The 25,011-nt window shown below is 34.5% G+C and overlaps 2 protein-coding genes across 2 annotated transcripts; one reads left to right on the forward strand and one right to left on the reverse strand.

Moving 5' to 3' along the window:
• The first annotated feature begins 449 nt into the window (after positions 1–449).
• On the forward strand, positions 450–11,759 carry LOC123662751 (tryptophan 2,3-dioxygenase-like). The gene is made up of 10 exons (XM_045597550.1): positions 450–481; positions 1,569–1,738; positions 2,113–2,246; positions 6,410–6,532; positions 6,982–7,073; positions 7,783–7,927; positions 8,409–8,530; positions 8,983–9,110; positions 10,084–10,177; positions 11,497–11,759. The coding sequence occupies exons 1-10, from the start codon at positions 450–452 to the stop codon at positions 11,699–11,701; spliced, it is 1,245 nt and encodes a 414-aa protein (XP_045453506.1). The 3' UTR covers positions 11,702–11,759.
• Positions 11,760–12,563: 804 nt separating this feature from the next.
• LOC123662661 (galactose mutarotase-like) lies at positions 12,564–19,795 on the reverse strand. The gene is made up of 6 exons (XM_045597468.1): positions 19,622–19,795; positions 16,869–16,999; positions 16,211–16,426; positions 15,545–15,807; positions 14,367–14,550; positions 12,564–13,108 (listed from the first exon to the last, which is right to left on the reverse strand). The coding sequence occupies exons 2-6, from the start codon at positions 16,995–16,997 to the stop codon at positions 12,794–12,796; spliced, it is 1,107 nt and encodes a 368-aa protein (XP_045453424.1). The 5' UTR covers positions 16,998–16,999; positions 19,622–19,795; the 3' UTR covers positions 12,564–12,793.
• Between the last annotated feature and the right edge of the window lie 5,216 nt (positions 19,796–25,011).

Here is a 25,011-nt window from a genome sequence, read left to right on the forward strand (position 1 = left end):
TCGATTCTCAGACCTACCCATATTGGGTACACACACAAAATTTCATGAGAATCGGTCAAGCCGTTTCGGAGGAGTTTAACTACAAACACCGCGACACGAGAATTTTATATATTAGATTTGGTTCAATTTTTTTTTAAGACGTATTCCCTGCTATTTTAATCTTTTTCAAATCAATAACACGTAAGAAACGTAATTATTTATTATCATTATGTTTAGCTTATGGAAATGATGACTCATGGAAAATCAGGGCCGTAGAAAAACAATATTATTTCCATTGATATTCACTTGTCAATAGGAGTACGTCAGTATGTTTTTATTGGAGGTTTTTAATGACAGCATTTATTTATTTATTTATAAGATCACCAACATACTGTACACTGTTACTACAAAAAATATAATACTCAACAGTAATATAACTAAGTGCCAGCACAAAAACAGATGACGACAACATGCAAATGAATAATAGAAAAATTAAGACCGCGTACGTTACAGTGGCAAAAATATCCTATTTACATAAGGAGAACAATGTTAAAATAGAACGATATAGAGTATTTAAAAATGTCATTAAAATTAAAACTATGAGTTAAAACAATAATAAATAAAATTAAAAAAAATTGCATACAATTAGTTCAATTATATTTAACCGACTTCTAAAAGAGCAGGAGGTTCTTGATTCGTCGTTGTGTTACTTTGTAACTTTTTACTAGGGGTACCTGTTTTCATGATTTCTTTTTTTTAATATATAGCTAATTCTCGTCGAGTTACATAACATTTAAATATGATAGAGATCTGACAAGTAAATGTAGTGTTATCGCTAATAATATGTATTTACTTGACTATTTTTTCGTCGACATACGTTGTATTATACCTCATATCTTTTTACGTTTAAGTATTAGTTGTCGCAAACGCAATTTTGATATAACTTTTTACCATTAATATTAGAAAACTACATTATTCAGTAACAGTACGAATCACAACGCCGAAAAAGTCGAAATATGAACATGTTAAGTATGTCATTCTTTCAACAGTATGTAACTTATTTGGAATACTTAATCACAATAGGAAAAAAATAAAAAAGTAAATTATAAGGAAGTCATGGTTCATTAAATAAATAAAAAATAATGTGATTATTATTCTTATTCAAATAAATGATAAATTAGTTGATGTATGCGTAATATCAGAACAGTACTTATTATTTGTTAGGACTTTTTGCTTTGGTAAAAACAGGTAATTTTTTTCAGGTGGTTTAAGGCTATAAAACTTACCATAACGCATTAGAGGGCATGGGTTTTATCGAACTAGGGTAGAATCGAGTGATTCAGTATTTGTCATAATTTAAGTAATTCTTTTTCTATTCAAAAACTAGCCCTTGTCAATCACGTCCCATTTCAATTTAAGCGTGACATGACGAGTAGTTATCGAGTTATCCCCAAATATACGTATTTAATTTCCAACTTATATATTTCAACATTAAGGATGTTATCATTTTACAGTTGTCGATGTAAGTTGAAGTCGGTTTTTTTTTAAATAAACACACGTTTATTTATAATTGTACTCTATTTATCCAGATCAGTCGTAGATGAAGCGGGCCAAGAGGGCACCCAGCTCGGTAATGAAGCGGGTATGCTCTATGGAGATTATCTCATGCTCGACAAACTGCTCAGTGCACAGAGAATGCTCAGCGCTGAGTCCTCTAAACCTGTGCATGATGAGCATTTATTTATAGTGACACATCAAGGTAAGGATTTAATCATTGGATTGATATTAAATTAATTATTTGGTATATCAATTAGAAATTTTGTAGATTAGGTTTCCTAATTTTGCTTGATCTAAGATTTTAGAAAATCCATTCATTTTAACTCTTTTTAGAATATAATTTAAATAACTTCTAAATTACATTAGAATACGTATAAGAAAAATTATAATTATATAATTTGAATAATTTTTTGGATCAATTGCAAAGACTTTTTTATATATCAGTAATTTATTTCAGGCACGTTTTTAGAAGTATATATAATAATATAGCCATATGTATCGCCACTAACTTCATCTAAATTTTGTTCTTTTTTTCAAGCTTGAGAATTTCTTTGCCATATTCATTTGTCGTTGCAGCTTACGAGCTATGGTTTAAGCAAATAATATTTGAAGTAGACTCCGTGAGAACCTTATTAGATGTGGAGGGTTTAGACGAGAGCCACACTATGGAGATATTGAAAAGGCTGAACAGGATAGTCTTAATTTTAAAGGTATGTAAGTTAAATAATACCTAGAGAAGCTTTCACAACTAAAACTGAATTTGTTTAACATCCCTTAGGCGTAAGCTCTTTTAATGAGTTTTCTTTGAAAAAGTTTACCTACACGACACTTATTATGCATAACTGAGGTAGGGCATAGCAGTATATATCGTGGTCTAAATTTGGAGCGGCCTGACTGAGTAAGTACGTCGACCTACCGGATGATCACAGCTAAATAATACTGCTTTCAAGCATTGTTATGTTCCTGTGGTGACTAAGGTCAGCAACGCGCTTGTGATGCTTCTGGTATCGCAGGCGTTTATAAGCAATGGTAATCGCTTATCATCAGGTGAACCGTACTCTTGTTTACCGATATACTTAGTTGTATATATATAAAAAAACTTTAATGTTGGGTACATAACAGCGTTTCGTGAAAACTAAAAACAATGACAAATTCTGTAATAAAAATTTATAAACTAGATGAAGCTTTCTTAAGAAGGTAAAACCTTGACTTAGGTTACGCGCACACACTTATACACGCGTGTACGCACAGACGTACACAAATGCACACAAGCATGCGTGCAAACAACCATGCTCGTAGACACACTTACATGGCACTTACTTATACATGCATGTTATTCTGCAGATACAGTCAAAGCTCTATTATTAGGTTTAAGCATTGTGATTTCGTTAGTTCGTAAAACCTTATTCCAATTTTAAAAAATCTACTGTTTGAAAATGGTAAATAATTAAAATCAAAATAAAACCTATTTTACTTAAGATTTTTACTATGGTAGGGTAGGGTAAGACATATCCTGCTCAAAATTTGGAGCAGCTCGTCTGGGGAAATACCTCAAGTCTCAACCTTACAAAAGATCTCACTCAAATATTACTGTTCTCAAGTAGTGTTATGTTACTGTGATGTGTAAGGTGGCCAGAGCTTCTGGGGAGGGTTTGGGATAGGATTGGCAACGTGCTTGAAACACTTCTGGTGTTGCAGACGCCTATAGCGCACGGTAACCGCTGACCATCAGGGAGACCATATATTTGTTTGCCAACTGTGATAAAAGAACCAGATAAATAGCCCCTAAATACAAGAAAGAATAAAAGATGTACACCTACACTGACACAATACCATCTCCTCTGCCCCTAGGTTGCCTGGAAGAGATCGCTTTTTAGCGATAAGGCCACCCTTTGTGCCTGATGATACTCTGTTTAAGTCCATAATATGTATTATTTCTGTTTTGGTGTACAATAAAGTGTATTGTTATGATGTTATGTTAAGATGGTCATTTTGAATCGACTGGGTAATAGCTCCGTCATAGACCACGTACGCTCCGTAAACGACAAAGTAAAAGACAAAAAAACTTTTGAAAGTTTAGGTGTATTTACGCTTGTTTACCGACCTAATCGAATAAAAAAATAGTTCGAAATATTGTTATCGCTTAAATAATGCCTTTAAATATTTAACTGTTAAATTTTATTAACGCTTTTGTACGAAGTAACATGTTTATTTCAATATTATCGAGAACCAGTATTAATAAATTTGATAACAATTTTCAATTATTAGCCTTTCTAGAGTGGTACAAACGTATCTTACGTTTGTGAGTTCTTAGCTTATTTTAAATAATTAATACGGTAATACCGTAGGTAATTCTTCTAGTTCTAAGTACGTACATGACTTTATTCAAAAAAGGAGAAGATACATTTATTCAAGGAAGGCTTAGCAAACACAGCAGAGGCACAATTGCTTTGTAACTTACTAGTCCTTTGGCGCAGTTTGTAGTGCTTTCTTTTCCGCGGGTTGCATGTTCGATTCCCGCCTGAGTCTAGGTGTAATACGTATATTTATATGTGTATTATTTCTATGTATATTTATCAACAAAAAAAATAGTTATAACAGTCGGCTGTTACCTGTAATACAGGCGTTAAGTTGCTTAACATTGGAACAGACGACCGTATGTGTATGTTATAAGACATTTATTTATTTATTAACTTATAGTGAATGGAGAGAATACTTACTCCTCTGGCTCAGCGACCCATAGTGGATCTTGGTCACCGAGAATGGAGCGTATAAATTTAAAAAATAGGTAGTATCTAAGCGAATAAAAAATGTTGGTGTCAGGCTAAACACTTTTTAAAAAAGCTTAAAAAGTAATTTTGTATGTAACCTTTACTCCAAAATTCGTATTCGCGTTGTAAATAATTATAGCTAGCCTACAAAGTAAACGAATGCTACTTATTTAAAAACTTAACACTTCAATTTTTTATCTTAATTACAGTTACAAAAATTAACGACATTCGATTACAATAATGTACCAATATGTAAATACATATTGGTACATTATTGTAATCGAATGTCGTAAATACATATCATTATCAATCGATTACCTTTTATAGGCTTGTTAAATAAATTAATTGAGTTTGTTATTATATATTTTTTATATATTATGCTGAGGAAAAAGTTTATTCTTACTTTGTATAGTAAATCAAGATAAGGTTCATCATTACATCATCATTACAGCCTATACAGTCCACTGCTGGACATAGGCCTCCACAAGTTTACGCCAAAAATAACGTGAACTCATGTGTTTTGCCCATAGTCACCACGCTGGGCAGGCGGGTTGGTGACCGCAGTACTGGCTTTGTCGCACCGAAGACGCTGCTGCCCGTCTTCGGCCTGTGTATTTCAAAGCCAGCAGTTGGATGGTTATCCCGCCATCGGTCGGCTTCTTAAGTTCCAAGGTGGTAGTGGAACCTTGTTATCCCTTAGTCGCCTCTTACGACACCCACGGGAAGAGAGGGGGTGGCTAAATTCTTTAGTGCTTAGTAAGATAAGGTTATAAAAAATTTATTACTAACTAGCTGTGGCCGCGACTTCGTCCGAGTGAAATTTAACAAAAAACCTGTTGTTGATTTCTCAGAGTTATAAAATAAATAAAATTCTAAAATAAAAGTAGCTTAAGTTACTCCTTACTATATCAGCTATCTTCCAGTGAAAGTCCCGTCAAAATTGGTCCAGCCGTTTCTGAGATCAGCCGGAACAAATAGACAGACAGACATACAGACAGACAGACAGACAGACAGACAGACAGACATACAGACAGACAGACATACAGACAGACAGACAGACAGACAGACAGACAAAAATTGTATATAATCTTTAATCATATTTGACAGACTTATAAAAAAGAATCAGGTTCTCAATTTATAAATCCACTCAGTTTTTTGTTTTATTACAGTTATTTTCTAACATTATTTCGTTAATTAAATCTTCTTATATATAAAATTCTCGTATCACAATGTTAGTTAAAATACTCCTCAGAAACGGCTGAACCGATTTTTATGAAATTCTGTATGCATATTGGATAGGTCTGAAAATCGGCCAAAATCTATTTTTTACATCCCCTAAGTTATAAGGGCAAACCAACATTTGCGGGGTCAGCTAGTTTACTTATAAAATTTTTGTTGACGTGGGTAGTAGTTTGACTTGATTTATTATCTGTTACTTGTTTTTTTGTTTCAATTTAAATTGAAACTTCAATATCAATAACATTTTTATTAATATTATGTGATTCTTTTAATAAACATTAAAACTACTTCATTCAACGATTAAATGTATTTACAACAACAGAAGTGATTACGTATGTCGTATACACACTGCTCTATAAATTATTATATTGTTTTTGTATTAAATTACGCATAGGCCTGATAATTCAATACTAAGAGCCGTGACATTCGACCCGGCATGTTGTCGCATCACTTTTTATCGATAAACCGCTAAGAACTAGTGGCGTCCCGATTGTTATATTTGTTGTTACGATAATGTTAATGATTGATTAATATTACTATGATTTTGATAAAAATATTGATATGAGTACTTTTCAGCTCGTATTTTTAGGTAATTTATTTTTCGAATTTTTGTGTTATATTTTTTATTATTTGCAAATCTATAGTAAAATCTGTAATAAAAATACACATAATTGTGTAAATTGATAAGTTGACTTGTCTAAGAAAAGTATTAAAATTGACGTTTTACCTTTTTTTTTAATTTAAGAATTAAAGTGAAAGAAGTTTTACATGAAAAAAACTCATGTTATTTACTTTCTTTTTCTTCAATTATAGTATGATCTTCTTTAAAAATTTAACTTAAACTGTATTTTTTTTCATTACAGCTTCTAGTAGACCAAGTGATGATCCTAGAGACGATGACACCTTTGGATTTCATGGATTTCAGGAACTACTTGCGGCCAGCGTCTGGATTCCAAAGTCTACAGTTCCGGCTTCTAGAGAATAAGGTAATGAGATTTAATCTTTTATCCAGCTAATAGAAAAAAAATTTTTTGTAAATATATAATAAATAAATAATAAGATTCTATATTCGTATTTATTGGGGCCTGTTTGTCAGGCTACTGATAAAGTTATAGATAGTTATCCGATTACTTGATCTTTCATTCTTCACAGACGACAAAATTAGTTTTCATAACTTTACCGATAACTTTTATATTCTAAAATAACATACACACACGGGCGTCTATCCCTATGGTAAGCAACTGCGTGTCTTACAGGTAATAAAATATTTTCTTCTTGATAAATATACATAGAAATAATACATATATAAATATCTAAATAAAAAATTACACCCAGACTCCGACGAGAATAAAACACGCAACCCGCGGAACAAAAAGCAGGAACACTACAAACTGCGCCAACGTATTAGTAAATAATAATCATGTATTTGTTTTAGTTGGGTTTAAAACAAGCGTTACGCGTCAAATACAACCAGAACTATCAGACTGTGTTTGGTGACGATCCTGAGGCTATGGATTCGCTACATAAGTATGTAAATCTTATTTAATAAGGAGTCCGACCATAACAACCAATTAGTGTTTTAACCATAATTAAAGAGGCGACTAAGGGATAACAAGGTTCCACAACCACCTTGGAACTTAAGAAGCCGACCGATGGCGGGATAACCATCCAACTACTGGCTTTGAAATACACAGGCCAAGGACGGGCAGCAGCGTCTTTGGTGCGACAAAGCCAGTACTGCGGTCACCAACCCGCCTGCCCAGCGTGGTGACTATGGGCAAAACACATGAGTTCACGTTATTTTTGGCGTAAACTTGTGGAGGCCTATGTCCAGCAGTGGACTGTATAGGCTGTAATGATGATGATGATGACAATTAAAGAATATCGTCATACGTAGAAGTGAAAATTTCAATTTTAAAAATGACTGATAAGGACTACCCTCCAGTTTGAAATTTGCGTTTCATAATACTTGAATGGCACTTAATTACGATTTTTATTTAAAAAAATTTCCAAGATGAATACAGCATGTACACCTTGACTGAAATCTCCGTGACCCAAGCTACCATCGTAGATTTTGTTTTGTAATACATGTCCGGCTCAGTGAAGTGCAAACACATTGAGAAAAATTAATAATAAAGTTGCAATACCTACTTTATACATTTGAACACTATATTTAAACTTAATAGACTTTTATTGCAAAATAGAAACTTGCATAACTTTGAAAACATACCATCAGGTCAGAAGAAGAGCCAGCGCTTCTAGCGCTCATAGAGCGGTGGTTGGAGCGAACGCCTGGACTTAACACGTACGGGTTCAATTTCTGGGGCAAATTTCAAGCGGCCGTCGACAAGATGATTAAGGAGGATATTGAGGAAGCCATGGTAAGATTTGCTACACTATCCTCCTTACATTATAACTGCGAAAGTTTGTGCAGATGGTTAGAGGTAGGGCCTATCAGAAAATATTTTGCTCAAAATTTGAATCAGCCCGACTGGGGAAATACCTCAACCTTACAGAAGATCAAACCCAAATAATACTGCTTTTAAGTTGTGTTGTGTTCCTTTTCTAAGAAAGGTAGCAAGAGCTCCTGATGTTGGTCACAGGGGGTAGTATCAGAAACGGGCTTGGTAGACTTCTAGGGTAGAACTTGGAGATTGGATACGCCGTAATACGATAACGACTTAGCAACAGTTGGCCCATACGTTTGTTTACCACCTAAGACGCATGAAAAAATCACGATTCACGATTCAGCCTGTAACGTCCCATTGACGGTTATAGACCTTTTTCTCCGTATATGAGAAAGATCAAAGCTTATTAGAACATATGGAAAAATATTACTTGCTAACATAGCTAATGTTATAGCGTGAACCGAACGAAAACGTCCGCAATCATCGGCTACAAGATGCTGAGAACAGGAGAGAAATATATCGCTCTATCTTCGACCCGAAAGTACACGACGCGCTGCGATCGCGAGGAGAGAGACGGTGAGTGTCGTTGTCTCTTTCACACCTACGAAAAAGAAGGAACACTGTACTTTTTTGAGTGACGCCACCTAAAAGATTATGATATATTATTATTTTTTACCGTAGAATTCCACTATATTTATGAAATATTCTATTCGCAAGTATAAATCTAAAAGTTGTTGTTGCCGAGGCAGAACAGGTTAGTAGTACTAATTGCCTGTTCTACCTACTGCTGTAAAAATCTATTTATAACTTAAGAGCAAGACAAATTTTATATCCAACGGGTAAAACCGGCCCATAGCAATTTTATAATTTTTTTCTTGCCGATTCTTCTCTGCAGAATCAACATTCCGAATCGGTGGTAGCTCACTTTAACTATAATTAAAATTGTAATTTGTAAAACGACAATTAAAAGGTGGTTTAGAAGCCTATTTCAAAAAAGTAAAAAAAAAACTATAATGAAATATTCCCAGGCTGTCCCACCGCGCCCTGCAAGGTGCAATCATGATAACGTTCTACCGAGATGAGCCACGCTTCTCTCAGCCGCACCAGTTGCTCACGTTGCTCATGGACATCGACAGTTTGATCACTAAATGGCGTTGTAAGTGTATTCTATATTCAACCAGGCGACCATTAAATCCAGTAAATGTCATCCTCGTAATGCCATTTTTTTTTTGTGAATATATCGACTTTTTCCTTAATTTTCTTTCATAAAGTAAGAAACGAAAAAGAATTGTCCACTTTGGAATAATCGTTCGAAAGTATTGGTCGTAGGTACTGGCGTTGTAAGTGTATTCTACTTATATTTAACCAGGTGACCAGTTAACCCAGTAAACTTCATAATGACATTTTTTTTGTGAATATCTCGCCTTTTCCTAAGTTTTCTTTCATAAAGTAAGAAACAAAAAGAGATTGTCCACTTTGGAATAGTCGTTCGAAAGTATTGGTCGTAGGTACTGGCGTTGTAAGTGTATTCTAGTTATATTCAACCAGGTGACCAGTTAACCCAGTAAACCTCGTAATGCTATTTTTTTTTTTTTTTTTTTTTTGTAAATATATCGACTTTTTCCTTAATTTTCTTTCATAAAGTAAGAAACGAAAAAGAATTGTCCACTTTGGAATAGTCGTTCGAAAGTATTGGCCGTAGGTACATACATTTCGATCATATAAAAATGAATCTTATTAATATAGGTGAGATCGTTATATATGTAGAACAATTAAAGTTAAATATAATATTACTTATTTTCACTTGTCAGCTTTTGTTTTATTATTTTAAGGCTATTATAAAATTTTAATATGTTCTATAATAATTAATAATTATTATAACATGATGAGTAAACAATTGCTTATGCTTACGTTCTTCCTTTAAGCCTTATCATACGCTAATTACCTTGACCGCTCAACCTTTTTTCTCTGGCCTCTATTTTTTTGCGTATTTTCTCATGAAGAACGTGTCACAGTAAAAACAAAACAACAAATCTCGACTTGTTTTGCTAAAATTTGCTCTATCTAATCTTTAGTTAGAATTTGTATTTGTTAATTCAAATTGTTTTATTTAAAAAAAAAAATTTCAGATAACCACGTGATAATGGTACAGCGTATGATCGGCTCGCAGCAGCTCGGAACTGGCGGCTCTTCGGGTTACCAATATTTACGATCTACCCTCAGGTGATTATTGAAAATTAGAACTAATACAATACACTCTGCTATATCTCTTTTATAACGAAACTAAATTGTAGATATGATAAATAGTTTTGGTAATAAGAAACTTAATCCCAGTGACGTTATGAAATAAATTGAGTCAATTTTTTTTTATTTGAGTGCTCTTTTATCATTTTTACTGTGTGGCTACGGTACTAAAGAATATAGCCACCCCCTCTCTTTCCGTGGGTGTCGTAAAAGGAGACTAAGGGGTAGCACAGTTCCACTACCACCTTGGAACTTAAAAAGCCGACCGGTGGCGGGATAACCATCCAATTGCTGGCTTTGAAATACACAGGCCGAAGACGGGCAGCGGCGGCTTCGGTGCGACAAAGTCAGTACTGCGGTCACCAACCCGCCTGCCCAGCGTGGTGACTATGGGCAACACACATGAGTTCACGTTATTTTTGGCGTAAACTTGTGGAGGCCTATATCCAGCAGTGGACTGTATAGGTTGTAATGATGACTCTTTTATCAATCAACATTTGCTTTAAAATCAGTAAACAATAGTAATGAAATCCTACCTCCATAATGTTTTGATGAAATCTTTTAGGAGATAATTATCAAAACTATTTAAGTCCATTTTCCACGATTCCGTATACAACAACATTTAAAGGCTAACTAGTTTTTAATATGCTATTTATTAAAATATAAACGAGCATCAAACAATGCTTATGAAATTTAATGTAAGACTTGATGGAATTAAATTAGTTTTAATACTCAAGCAAGAGCATTTGAAATATTTGAAAATTGACTATGTATTAAACTAGATAGAATAAAATTTGTTTCATCAAAATTTTATTCATGCTTCAGCCTGTAATATCCCACTACTGGGCATAGGCCTCTTTTCCCCATGTAAGAGAAGGATCAGAGCGTAATCCACCACGCTGCTCCAATGTGGGTTGGCGGATATATTCCCTACTATGAGTAACGATCGCTATCAGGTTTACATGATAACAACCAGGACCGACGGCTTAACGTGCTCTCCGAGGCACGGTGGGGAGATCCACAAGGACTGCACAAACACCCAGACCACGGCAAACACCTGTATGGCCAATACAAATATTTGTCATGTGCGGGGATCGAACCCGGAACCGCCAGCGCAACAGATACAATCCATGGCTGTAACCGTTGCGCCAACGCGGTGGCAAAATTTTATTCAAAACATATAAATTTGATAAAATTAAAAAAAAACTGAGGATTATGATTTCGCCTCTTGTCAAAGAATTTTCTGTGTATACGTGTACCTGTTATACCTTTTTTCTAATACTATTTTTGGTTACCAGTGACCGTTACAAGGTATTCTTGGATCTGTTCAACTTGTCAACATTCCTCTTACCACGTTCTCTCATCCCACCACTCGACGAAGGCATGAAGAAGGACCTTAACCTAACATGGGGCGACCACGTCAAGGAAAATGGTCAAAATGGAATCCATAAAGAAAATTTAGAAGATTCTATATCTAAACTATCATTAAATCGTTCATCTTGATTCTATATGTTAATATTATTTTTAATCATCGAAATATATCTTTTTATAAAGTTAAAAACTAGTTATCATATTCTTTACTAAGAAATAAATAATCTGGGAAGAATGTTTAATGATTTTTTTATTATATAACTAGATCGGCAAAAACAAGCGTACGGTTCACCTGATGGTAAGAACACAATACTGCTTAAAAACAGTATTACTTAGCTATGGTCTTCTATAATTACTATCCCAGTCGGGCTGCTCCATTTTGAACAGGAAATTTCCTGCTGTATAACCCTACTTCAATGTATTGATATGTTATCTGTTGTCAATTTTTAAACTGTGCTTTTTTCGAGCTTTATCTAATAAACCATGATAACATCCGAAAAAAAATTATTCATCCTACTATTAAAATTCGTGTAAACATTAGAAAACAATAAAAAAAGTCCTTTTATACCATTCTAATATTTCAAATTACCTAGAATATATTAGTTAAATTTCTGATCAACATTTTAATCAAATGCACTTTACATTACATAATCAAATCGATCAAATACTCATACAAACTTGAATCGATTTATCGTGAGTATCGAATACCGAGTCGTATGGTTAGACAAATGTCCAAACGGGCCTCGTATTTTGTGACGACTATAGTTTGTTAATAGTCGAGGACTCGAGGTAAAACAAGCTTTGAGGGTCTGTTTTATCACCCACTGATAAAGCCTATCGGCATTTAATTGTTAAAATTAAATTGCCGATAGGCTTTATCAGTGGGAGACCTGTTTTACCAGTTGTGAATAAAGTTTAATTCCTTAAACAAAACAGGTCCATACAAATAAATGTTTAAATTTAGTCTAAGAGGGTTCTTTTAAATAAATTAAAATAAATTATAAATCGATTTATTTCAAATGAATTTGACAATAAACAGAAAATACTTTTAGCACAAAACGTTTGCTTTTGATTTATATAAAATTTACAACAAATTTATTTTAAAATATGTTGTTTTTTTTTGTTTATTTGAATAAATTCAAACAAAAAATTCAATATTTAAAAAAAATTGGCATTAGATTAAAAAATTACATGTACTGAAATTTCACATCAGATCCATGATGTTTATACACCCACAACTTTCGGCAGATTAGTTTTAACCGCACCGAAATGATAATTAACCTTATGCCTATATATATCTCCTGGCACAAGTATTGCGCTGGGGAAGTTATCATGATTGACAGCATCTGGGTAAACTTGGGTCTCTAAACAGAATGCTCCATGGCGTCTGTACCCTGCTCCTGCTTTACCTTCTAGAGCAGCTTCATTTGGTGATGGTAAACCGTTACTTGTGTACAATTGTACACCAGGTTGGTTGCTGTACACCTCGAGGTACCTTCCTGATTCAGGATGGACGACTCTTGAGATGAAGGTCATACTCTGTTGTAAAAAGATGAATTTTATTGTGTATGAAAATCACTGTTTCATTATTCTTAAACCACAAATTTTATGATATACAATTGCTTTCGTAACTAGTAAAAACAAGTTAAATTTTGAAATTATTGGAACGAAGTTCCTTACGGCAGGCTTGACATTTGACTGGGCGAGCGAACTGAAAAAAATGTGATACTAAAACCGTAAGAAAAATATATAACGGAAGTGACGTAATATCAGTCACACGACTGTATAATATGACGTTTGTAAAACTAAAATATTACTAGTAAACTTTTTTTAAATTTATTTATTATGTAATTTTATACTATCGACAAAAATAAATAAAGCCAAATGTTTTTTTTATTTCACTTAATAGATTGTATTATTATTATTTTGTTTGATTTATTTTATTTTACGGTATTTGTTATTTTCTAAAATAATAAATTTCCTAAATCCTTTTATGTACTTAATTAAAAACCAATCAACAAAATTAGAAAAAAAAAATCAAGAACTAGAAAATATATATAAAATTCAACGTTTTTTTTTCAAATTGTGTTGCTACTATACTATCCGAAGGAACTTCGTTCCTACCTGGTGTTCCATGACACCACATATTTTTTTTGGTAAAGAATCATAATTGGGAACAATATTTTTCCAATCGCTTACTAATATATTAACTGGAAGACGTAGGTCCATATGCTTAAATCCAGAATACTTTCTGTATAAGTCCACCATATTACATTAGCATGATTAATCATCAACACTTCCAGTAGCAGGAATTTTGAAGAGTGATAGTTTTGATCAGTGACCGTTATGTGAATTCAAGTACGAACTTAAACCTAACCGTATATAATATTTTTTGTACGACTAAGTCGACGTTCAAGGCGTCGTTTATTTTGACGTAAAAAGTAATACATTTTCATTAATTTGACGCGTTTTCTTTACTATCTCCACAAAAACGAAATGTCTTTTCAAATATATATTTTTATACAACTATGTCGGCAAATAAGCGTACGGCTTAGGTGATGGTAAGCAGTTAGCGTAGCCTCTATCTGCCTGCAACACCAGAAGCATCGAAAACGCGTTGCCGACTAAACCTTCGACTCACCACAGGAACACAACTCTACTGGATAACGGTGTTATTTAGCTGTGGTCTTCTGTAAGATTGACGTACATCCCCAGCCGGGCTGCTCCAGATTTTCAGCGGGATGTATCCTGGAGTGGTCTACCTCAATGATACATATTACGAGTATATTGACATTACCTTTTCATCGTTAACAGTAACACAGAAGTTGTCATCGTATGTCGTATATCGTATATCGTATATCGTATTTGATGCTTTGTTCATCGCATCACCAAGTTTCGTTGGAACACGCAAATCGTATGAAGTCCCTCCCACCTCAATGAAACGGCCAGTTGGAATAGATTCAGATGTAGTTTCGGTGATCCTGTAATATTTGTTTTAATTATATCACACTGACACAAGTTCTTCCAGCATATCATTGGTTATATTTTCCACGGGTAATTTATGCTAACTATATCTTACACATTACGACCTATTGTGAGGCATTTACCAATTGAATTCACTAAAATCTGGCTTTCGTATTAACCATAGTACCACCAAAAAAACAACTAAGGATATGAGAGAAAAGATAGATAATAAGACAGTGAAATGATTTAAGTGGCGTAATGCTTCTCAAGCTATTTTTCCTGTGGTTCTGGTGAAATTTTATCCCAAAATTCCTACGGGATTAGAAGTTTGTAAGATGAATTCACACTAGTCGCAGCCAGTTAAGAAATGTATATTTCTATCTTATTCCTTCCAAAAATTGTTAATTGGTGATACGATATCAACTGAATTGATCTTCACTTCAAACTTCAACAAACTTGTACCTGTTGCTTCACTTAAGCTGAGTGACTTTTAGCAGTTCATTAAGCTATACGCCGCGTTGGCGCAACGGTTATTAGCCATGGGTTGTACCCGTTGCTCTGGCGGTTGCGGGTTCGATCCCCGCACATGACAAACATTTGTATTGGCCATACAGGTGTTTGCCGTGGTCTGGGTGTTTGTGCAGTCCTTGTGGGTCTCCCCACCGTGCCTCGTAGAGCACGTTAAGCCGTCGGTCCCGGTTGTTATCAAGTAAACCTGATAGCGATCGTTACTCATAGTAGGGAATATATCCGCCAACCCGCATTGGAGCAGCGTGGTGGATTAAGCTCTGATTCTTCTCCTACATGGGGAAAGAGGCCTATGCCCAGTAGTGGGATATTACAGGCTGAAGCGGGCACGCTATTCATTTTTATTTATATTTTATATAAAGTTATTGGCTATTAATTAGGTACAATTTTTTTTGTTTCTGTTTCAAAATACTTTAAAAAACTTTAGGGAAATGTTTAATGTGTTATGACTTAACGCCATAAAAATGTAGTAGAACAACTAACTTGTCAGCATTTATGTTGATGACGTGATTGAACAGTTCATCTGGACCAGCATCATGACCGGCCAAGTTGAAGTACGAATGGTTGGTCAAGTTGACGACGGTCTTTTTAGTTGTGGTCGCGAGAAACTCCACATATAGTACGTCATCGTCTTTAACTTCATAAATGACATTCGTGACCAAATCTCCTGGATAGCCTTCCTCACCGTCTTTGGACAAGTAGCTGAAGATAACCTTGCTACCGTTTACAGTTGTATTCCAGTTTACCTGCAAATAGATGAATAGTTTCATGAAAATGAGTTAAAAGATTTGGTAAACGCATTTTAGTGCATAATAAGTTTTTAAGTTATTATTACACGTTTATTTTATTCACGTTTAAGATGATATACATTGTAAACTACCGTCCTGAAAGAAGATAATGTCGTCGAGGCCATATATTTTTTAAGTAGACAGAATTGAAATCTTCATAAATTAAAAATAAAATAGGTAAGCCAATTTTAAATTAAAAAATGCAGTATTAGAGAGCTCCTTTTTAATACCTCTTCTGTGTCTGATATGATGTCATAGTCTATGTTTCATTTTAAGTTTAAATTTTTGACTAGATCAGAAACAAAATTGGTAATGTCTTAAAAATTTCATTTTAACCATAAATAATAGTAAAACATCTCGCCTTATCGAAGCCAACTAATCCACCATGTAAATGATCCTGACCAATATTCTTAGCTACGGAATAAGTTACTCCATCTATTTGAAAACTAGCTCCACCAATCCTGTTCGCACATCTACCGATAGTCGCGCCTAAGTATGGAGCATTCCGATTGACGTAGCCTTCAATGTCGTCGAAACCAAGAACCACATCAGTAGTAACACCCTGTTCATCTGGAACCTGGAGACCAATAATTAAAAACTACTGAAAAAGTTATATAGATACGCTGAAATTTTGATTTGTTCGCCGTTTTGCGCAAGCTAAATTTTCTGCCAAAGCTTTTCTTTAGTACAGGTTTACATTCCCATAAAACTGTATAAGCATTTCCGAACAGAATATCGGTACTCATTGTGCCAATTGAAATCAAATATTCTCTCTAAACAAAATAGTGTACTGTTTCACCACAACAAAAAATCTACAACTTCTGAAATTATATGTTACGATTGTAATATGCAGCTGAAGTATAGTTTAATGTTTAAAAATATGTCATTAACTCAACATACCATAAACTTTTATCTCCTAGACGTGGTTATAATCATATTAATTTAAATAATTTTATGAGTAACGGTGAAGCAGGCCCCTAAATGCAAGCAAAAAGAAATTATATAATTTAAAAAGTTACCTTAATCGACTGTATAATTGCTCCATAAGATATTACAGAGACAGAAAACCCGCTTTGTGTAGTCCAGAAGAACTTTCGTACCTTTTCGTTTTTATAGGTACCGAAAGCTTCTTCGTATAACTGCACCATTTCTTAAATGTTGAAATCAAATAGTAATTATAAGCTCTTAATAAACGCTTCATAGTTAACGGTTACCATTTAGGTAGTATTTTGTTCTTCTGTCAGGGTTTCGGAAACGTATAAAAACACACACACATAATATATAAGAACAAACAGCCACGAGAAACATCCATATGGTTGTTGCCTATACAAATGTTTTTCATGAGCAGGGATCGAAACCGTAACCGCAAGCGCAACAGCCACTGCTGTGACCTCTGCGCCAACGCTCGTCAATACAACTGTAAAATTGATATAAATTTCTTATCGCCGTATTTTACAACTATATTTTATATACAAAAATACGATAAAATTTTACAGTCGTTATTAAGCATATAAAGTAATTTATTTATATGATACTAACTTCGCCTTGCGGTTTTACCCGCGTAATTTCTGATCTCGTCGGTATGTCGTAAATAAACGGTAGCCTAAAAACGGTAGGTTATTGTGAATCTCCAACTTAAGAAGAATTAGTTCAGTGATTTTTTGGGTGATTAATGTATTTCCATCCATCCCCCGGTGGAAATATTTGTTTGACAAAATCTTAAAAAATCTTTAGAAGTAGATATTACTAAGACTTCTAAAAGACTATCTTCGAATTTCGAAATAAAGTCAGAAATTTTACAGAATATTTGATATTTTCAGTTTTACAGAGTTATAAGGACTTATAAAATTATTTTAAGTATTATTAATACATGAAGATTTTTTTGAAGAATTATGTAGACTTTTCTTCAAAGATTTTTAAATACTTTTTCCAAACATATATTTCCATCAGGTTCCTCACAAATTGTGCCTTTATTAATATTAGTAGGATATATATGATTAACTTTATAATGGTTAAATATACGGGCCAGTTTTATCACACGCTAGTAAAGTTTTACACAGACAACTTAGACAAAAAATTGTTTTTTTCTCTAAAATCATGATTCAAAAGTGGTTTTACAGTCTTCTTTATAAAGAAACATTTAATTGATTTTGATTGATTAATATTTAATTAACTGAGGCAGGGCACAGCAGGAAATTTTCTGCTCAAAATATGGAGTAGACCGACTGGGGTAGTAAGTACCTCGACCCTACAGAATATCACAGCTAAATAATACTGCTTTCAAGCAGTGTTGTGTTCCTGCTGGTGAGTAAGGTGACCAGAGCTCCTGGGGGAAATTGGGGATAGGGTCGGCAACGCGCTTGTCATGCTTCTGGTGCAGACGTCTGTAGGCTATGGTAATAACTTACAATGAGATGAGCCGTACGCTTATTTGCCGAGCTAGTTATAAAAAAAAAACGAGTGTAATGTTGATTTTGATTGATTACTAAAAATGACTTGTATAACGATGATAACCGTTTAATCAATAATTTTTATCTACCCGGGTACAAATAATACAACGTACAATATTTAATTTTTTTTTTTTTTATACACATTATCATGTTTATATTATTTAACTACCTCCATTAAATCTAAAATATTCTGCTTTGAGGATATTTTGTTAACAACATAGTGATTCGCAATTTTAGCTCATTTTCATACTCATTAAAAAAAATGTTAAAAAAGTATATACTACTTTATATAGTCTATGAGTGGACTTAATGCACGATTTTACCAGAATCCTACTTTGATCAGAGTGAAGTTTTATAGCAAGCATATTTTGTCGATCACTTACTACTATAGCTAGTGATCGCCATTGATCGAAATCCGACCATTATTAATTGAAATGATATGTTGTCAAAGACTATACTTCTTTAATAATAAACAAAAGAATGAGTATATATGCGTGTGTGTCAAATAGATGGTAGTGTGTGGTGTTTTTTTATGGATAATTAAAAAAATATTAGCATTCTGCACTCCTTCTCAGTATAAACTATAAGTGTGCGAATTTTCAAATTCCTCCTTCCGGGTAATTTTTAACCGACTTCAAAAAAGGAGGAGGTTACTCAATTCGATATATTTTTAATGTATATTCAGGGATAACTTCGTCGTTTATGAACCGATTTTGATAATTCTTTTTTTGTTGGAAAGGAGATATCCCTGGTGTGGTACCATTATAAGAAAACCAGGATTTGATGATGGGATCCCAGAGAAATCGAGGGAAACTCAAAAATCCGCATAACTTATTACTGGGTGTACAGATTTTGATAATTTTTAATTTAATCGAAAGCCGGTGTTTATCATGTGGTCACACTTAAATTTCATCGAGATCCGATTACAACTTTTGGAGTAATCTCTGATAATGCGTATTTACTTGACTAATTTTTCGTCTACCTACGTTGTATTACTTGTACACATTTATCGTAAAAAGGGCTACAAAGTTTTTGCTTCACGTATTAATATATAGAAGATAAGCGCTTTCGGACAAATATCTCACCATCACTATATTAGTTAACACATTGAATATAAGAACAGTAACATTAATGTCTAGTCTAATATCATACTATATTACACCAATTATTATCATTCAACTTATTCAAACACCGGCTAAGTACGTCTTAAAATACAGTCAGAACAAAAAAACAGCTTAATAATGATCAAGATTATTATTCAAATTTAACAAAACTGTTTTTAGTACATTTACATTTATTACAAGACAAAAAAATAAACTTACCGAAACAAGCGCTCCTATCTCTGTCTTGAAGTTGACTAATACTTGCACACAGTTGACAAGAGTCTAATTTAAGTGACAGCGTTAAGTTAGTTGCAAATGCTCGTAATGTCACCGAAGATCGAAAAATATAGCATTTGTGGAAATTACCACCCACACTCGCGGTTAAATATTGATAGCAAATCAGATATTATGGGAATATTTCTGTTATCAAACAATAAAAAATAGCAAACAAATTATCTGAAATACAAACATATTGTTATATATTTATTAATTTAATAACTTTACCAAAAGAAAGATGTAATAAACTTAAAAGTTAAGTGTTTCACTCTCAACTTGTAATCTTATTGCGATTTCCTTATTCTGCCGAATAAAAGAATTAAAAAATACCAATAAAACTACAGCTTGATGTAGTGATGCGTGTGCCGTGTTAGCGCATAAAAACCGGCGGCCACGAGTTCGATTCCCACTCATTATGTATGGAAGCCCTATTCTAGTGGTTCTTCCTGCTGTGCTGCGGGAAACACATTAAGCTATCAGTCCCGGTTGTTATCATACACATACAGTAATTTGACACTTGATAAGAGCGATTAAACTCCGACCTTTCTTCAACATGAAGAAAGAGTCCTATACCTAGCAGTACGATGTTACAGGCTGAATCAATAAAAGAAAAATAAAAAAAAACTAATTTAATGTCGAGAGGCGAGGGCGTGGTGAGTGGTGGGCGTGGTGAGTGGTGGGTGTGCTGTGTGGCTACGGCACTAAAGAATTTAGCCAACCCCTCTCTTCCCGTGGGTGTCGTAAGAGGCGACTAAGGGATAACAAGGTTCCACAACCACCTTGGAACTTAAGAAGCCGACCGATGGCGGGATAACAATCCAACTGGTGGCTTTGAAATACACAGGCCGAAGACGGGCAGCAGCGTCTTCGGTGCGACAAAGCCAGTACTGCGGTCACCAACCCGCTTGCCCAATGTGGTGACTATGGGCAAAACACATGAGTTCACGTTATTTTTGCGTAAACTTGTGGAGGCCTATGTCCAGCAGTGGACTGTATAGGCTGTAATGATTGATTGAGGCATGGGTAGTCGTGACCTTGAAGCACCTTCGAAAACTAACGTATTTATAAAACACTTGATTTCACCAGTTGTGAATGAAGTTCATCATACAAATAAGTTACGATTAGACTCACAGCAAGAGGTAGACCAGTAGAGGCATTAGGACCTTTTTTTTTTGATATCGCGGGTTAACCCATTTATGGGTGATATCCAGGACGCCCGGGTAGGTTCCTCCTAGACCGTATGTCGGCTTCAGCACTTGGGGGTGCACTAAAATCTAGGACCTGTCTTACGTCAATAAATAAACTACAAGTTTTAGGTCCAAATTTGCGAATAGAAATATCTTATGAATGCAGTGCAATTCGACGGTGAAAAAGAATAACACATCAAAAACTTTTATTGGTCGGGTATCGTCATCCGTCAAATAGCGTTTGTCCGTAACTGGTGAAACAGGCCCTTATTGGCACTTGGTGTTGCTACCCACCACATGTTTGATTATCTTATCGTAATTGACCACAATAAACATTTACATTTCAATAATATTGATATGATAATTTTTAAACTCAATCATCAAAAAATGTACGAGCAAGAACGAAAGTAGCCGATATAGTCCGCAGAATTAGCAAGTTGAAGTTACAGTGGGCTTGTCACCTATGTCACAGGTCCGATAGCTGTTGGAACAGATGTGTCCTGGAGAGAAGACCGCGTGTTGGCAAACGCAGTCTGGAACGTCCTCCGGCCCACTGGATCGACGATCTACGTAAGATTGCTGGTGGTGACTGGATGAGGATTACGGAACCGGGATGTCTGGGACGAACTTGGGGAAGGCCTATGTCCAGCAGTGGACTGCAATAGGCTGAACTGACTGACTGATATAAAAATGTAAATAAATATATCTTTAATTGTTTAAGTATAAGTCTGACATAATTAACAAAATATGATGAGGTTCTATTTTCTATCTGTTCTACTCCGTGTGCAAACAGATTTATATAAAAGTAAAGACTGGACAACAAATAAATGTGTCAAGAACTAAAAGGGACTGGCTGCAAACGATTAATTGCATTAAGAATTTGTCTTTCAAAAGAAAGGTTTCACAGGACTAGAATAATACTTGAGTTTCTTGATATGCAACTTTCTTTAATAAACAGATTTTATCACACAAAAAGAATTTAACATATCAGCTCAAAAGACGTCAAAATAGATGCCGGCAAGTCCGGCAAGCGCAAGGCGACTTCACGAAAGGCATCCACCAACCAGCGAGTGCAACGCCGGCGCCGTGAGCGTTGGCGAGATAATGGTCGGACCGGGAGGGATGGGCACTTCGGTATTTCGGTGCCCGATCCCCTCTGCAAAGACTGGCTGAGACTGGCAGACTACTTGTCAACTGGAGCTACACCAGAGTCATAATATTGGAGCAGCGTTCAATGAGCTGCTACACATGTATAGGAATCGGGTACACTCGTCTGAGCTGTCCCTTTGCTGCAGACAGAAGCGCTCTGTGCTTCCAGTGCGGTAAGGAGCACATTACCCGCACCTGGACCGGGGCTCCGTGCTGTGCCATCTGCACCAGCACCGGAAAAGCGGCAGCGCACACAATGGAGGGTGAGATTATAATCCACCAAAAATCCGGAAGTCAGTTGGGCCTAAACCTAACGCCTTCAGCAGCCGTAAAGCTGCGGAGGAGACTGCGGTGATTTCATCTTAGCCTCCTCCCCAACTTCCTGTGTCATAGAGCGCTCTCGGTACCCGTGAGCGCTGTATAAGCGAAGGCGGCCACACAGCACATTTGGCCATCCGTCAAGGTGTCGCGGTTGAATGCCAACGCGACACCGTGGCGTCCAACTACGACGATGAGGGCACCACTGGGTTTTAGTGGGTAGTCCGTGCGTATTCTGTCTGCGCAGAGAGCTCCACAATCCCGTCGCCGAAGTGCGGCGGGGCCAAAACGTAAATGCATTTCACAACATTAAAAAATAGGTTAACCTCAAAACAACGACAAGCATAAAATCCAATTTTAATAAATTGAGCATTCATTCTTATCAAGGATGTGCGCATAAATGCCGGTTGAGGGCTCAACACTCGTTTGGAGTTTACATTTATATTTGTACTAATATTACTTACCGGTCTTTCTGTCTGTCCTTGTAGTTGTTGGTTGCTATCGCAGATACCTGATACCTATCGTAAATGATAGTACGGAAATTAAATGCCAACCTGCAGTGAAGCTGCCTGATAGATTAGGCTCCAATTATTTTGTTTATATGAAGAAAGAGAGCTTTGCCCAGCAGAAAGACGTTACAGGGTAAAGAACACCCATTAACATAGACAAGTACGGGTAGAATGGGGGTAGGTGCCGATTTGCCCAGTTACAGAATATCTGCTGACACTAAAGCCTCTTATCATTTTTTAGTATTGGGAGAACTGTAGCAACATTTCTTTATATTGGGTATTTACAAAACAGAAAATTAATTAAAAAGAAACTAAATATAAAAATGTAATTCGGCTTTAAAATAATCTCTTAAAAATACTAGCTTATGATTAAAACAGAATACAAAAATAAACGACACAGAGAACAAAGATTTTTGACTCTTTTCACATAAAATTGTAAAAAAAATACAAAGAAAATAAATAACTTACTAAAACCAAAATAAAAATAAAATAAAAACAGTTAAAAATAAAAATGTTGTATTTATTAATAATAGACATTCTTATTCCCAAATACCTTTTTAGTATTCCTATTTATTATTTTTCTTAATGTAACGATTATATAAAATAAAATATGGCAAGATTTGTTCCAGAAATTAACCAATAAAAATAAAACTTATTCTATATTAAAACTTTTTGCTTGTACATTCATATATATTAATTTGTTATTAGTTGAGTCTTAGTTTAAAAAAAAATATGGCAAGGTTCGTTCCAGAAATGAAACATTACAAACACAACTTATATCTATATCTTGTTTTTTTGGAAGAGTCCTAATTGGTAAACAAACCGCTGTCAATCGTAATTCACGTTTTTTCCGCATTTATCACTCACTTTCACAACATATTAGCTTACGGACATTTGTAAAACTCCATTTACTATTTATTTCACTAAAAACAAATATCAATTTATCATTTTAAACACATAAAAACTACAAAATACGAATTCCGAGAGTACAGATAACTAATATTTTCGAATATGACATTTCAATATCTTTTTTTATAAGGCAAATAGGGATGTGGTCATAATATTTTTAGAAGTGAATGAGTATAAGTGAATGAACAGCATGAGCGATAAAATAGGCCATGTTCTTTAACTATATTTTAAAATTTCACGAATTATAACTTGTTAAATAATATTACAGTAAAGCGATTTGTTATTTATTTGTATTTTGTTATTAATTGTTTATTTTTCTTCTTTTTTTTTATGTTGAGCGCACAAAAAAAATGCTTACAAAATATTGCAAATGTCAATCATTTATGGTAAAGTGTTCATTGTAAAGGTTTTATTTTATATTATGAATATTTCTGAATATCAATTTCATCCTGAACATTTTTAATGCTATCCCATATAATATTAAAGTATACCACATAGCAACGGCATAAACGTTTACTGTAGTTCACAGGAAAAAATTTTGAGACTTTAGGATGAGACTTAAGATTACCCAATGAGAGCTTCGTGGAGTACAATGTTATTAGTCCTTTTTTTAGATGTTAGAGAGAGTGTGCCGCCGGCGCAAGGTTTTTTATTCATAGTAAATACAAATAATGTGACAATAATATTAATAGGGTCGACTTTTTTTAGACACAGGAGGCCCCTTTATTTTGTTGTAAATTTTATTTTTGGCTTTTTTTTTACCGACCATATCACATAAACGAAATATATAGGGGACTGTCCACTTTGTATGGGGGTTTCGGCCCCGAGTGGACAGTCACTGAGAATAATAATTATATATTAAGTTAGTAGTACTAACAAGTATGAATTAGAAAAATGATATAGTTTTGTATCCAGGTGTTTCATTTTTTGTTTTTTTGTGGATAGTTACAAGAAGGTTTCTGAAATAAAAAATCATTGTTTTGTTATTTTTGTTTTACTAATCGGATTCGTACGTTAACAGAATGTTATCTAAAAACTAGGCAGGTAGATTTAAAAATTCTTGAAACCTTTTTCAGCCCAAAAACCAAATAATTTCATGACATGGCCACAACAACCTACTGTCCGTCGACCAACCATGCAGTTGCAATAATATTTTTTTATGGCTTCTCTGCCTGACCTTTATTGTTTACATATAAAATAAATACAAAATATATTTTCCTACTTATGAATATGCCTACTGTGTATTTTACGTCGCAGTAGT

Source organism: Melitaea cinxia, chromosome 19, assembly GCF_905220565.1.
Source record: "Melitaea cinxia chromosome 19, ilMelCinx1.1, whole genome shotgun sequence".
Taxonomy (NCBI): domain Eukaryota; kingdom Metazoa; phylum Arthropoda; class Insecta; order Lepidoptera; family Nymphalidae; genus Melitaea; species Melitaea cinxia.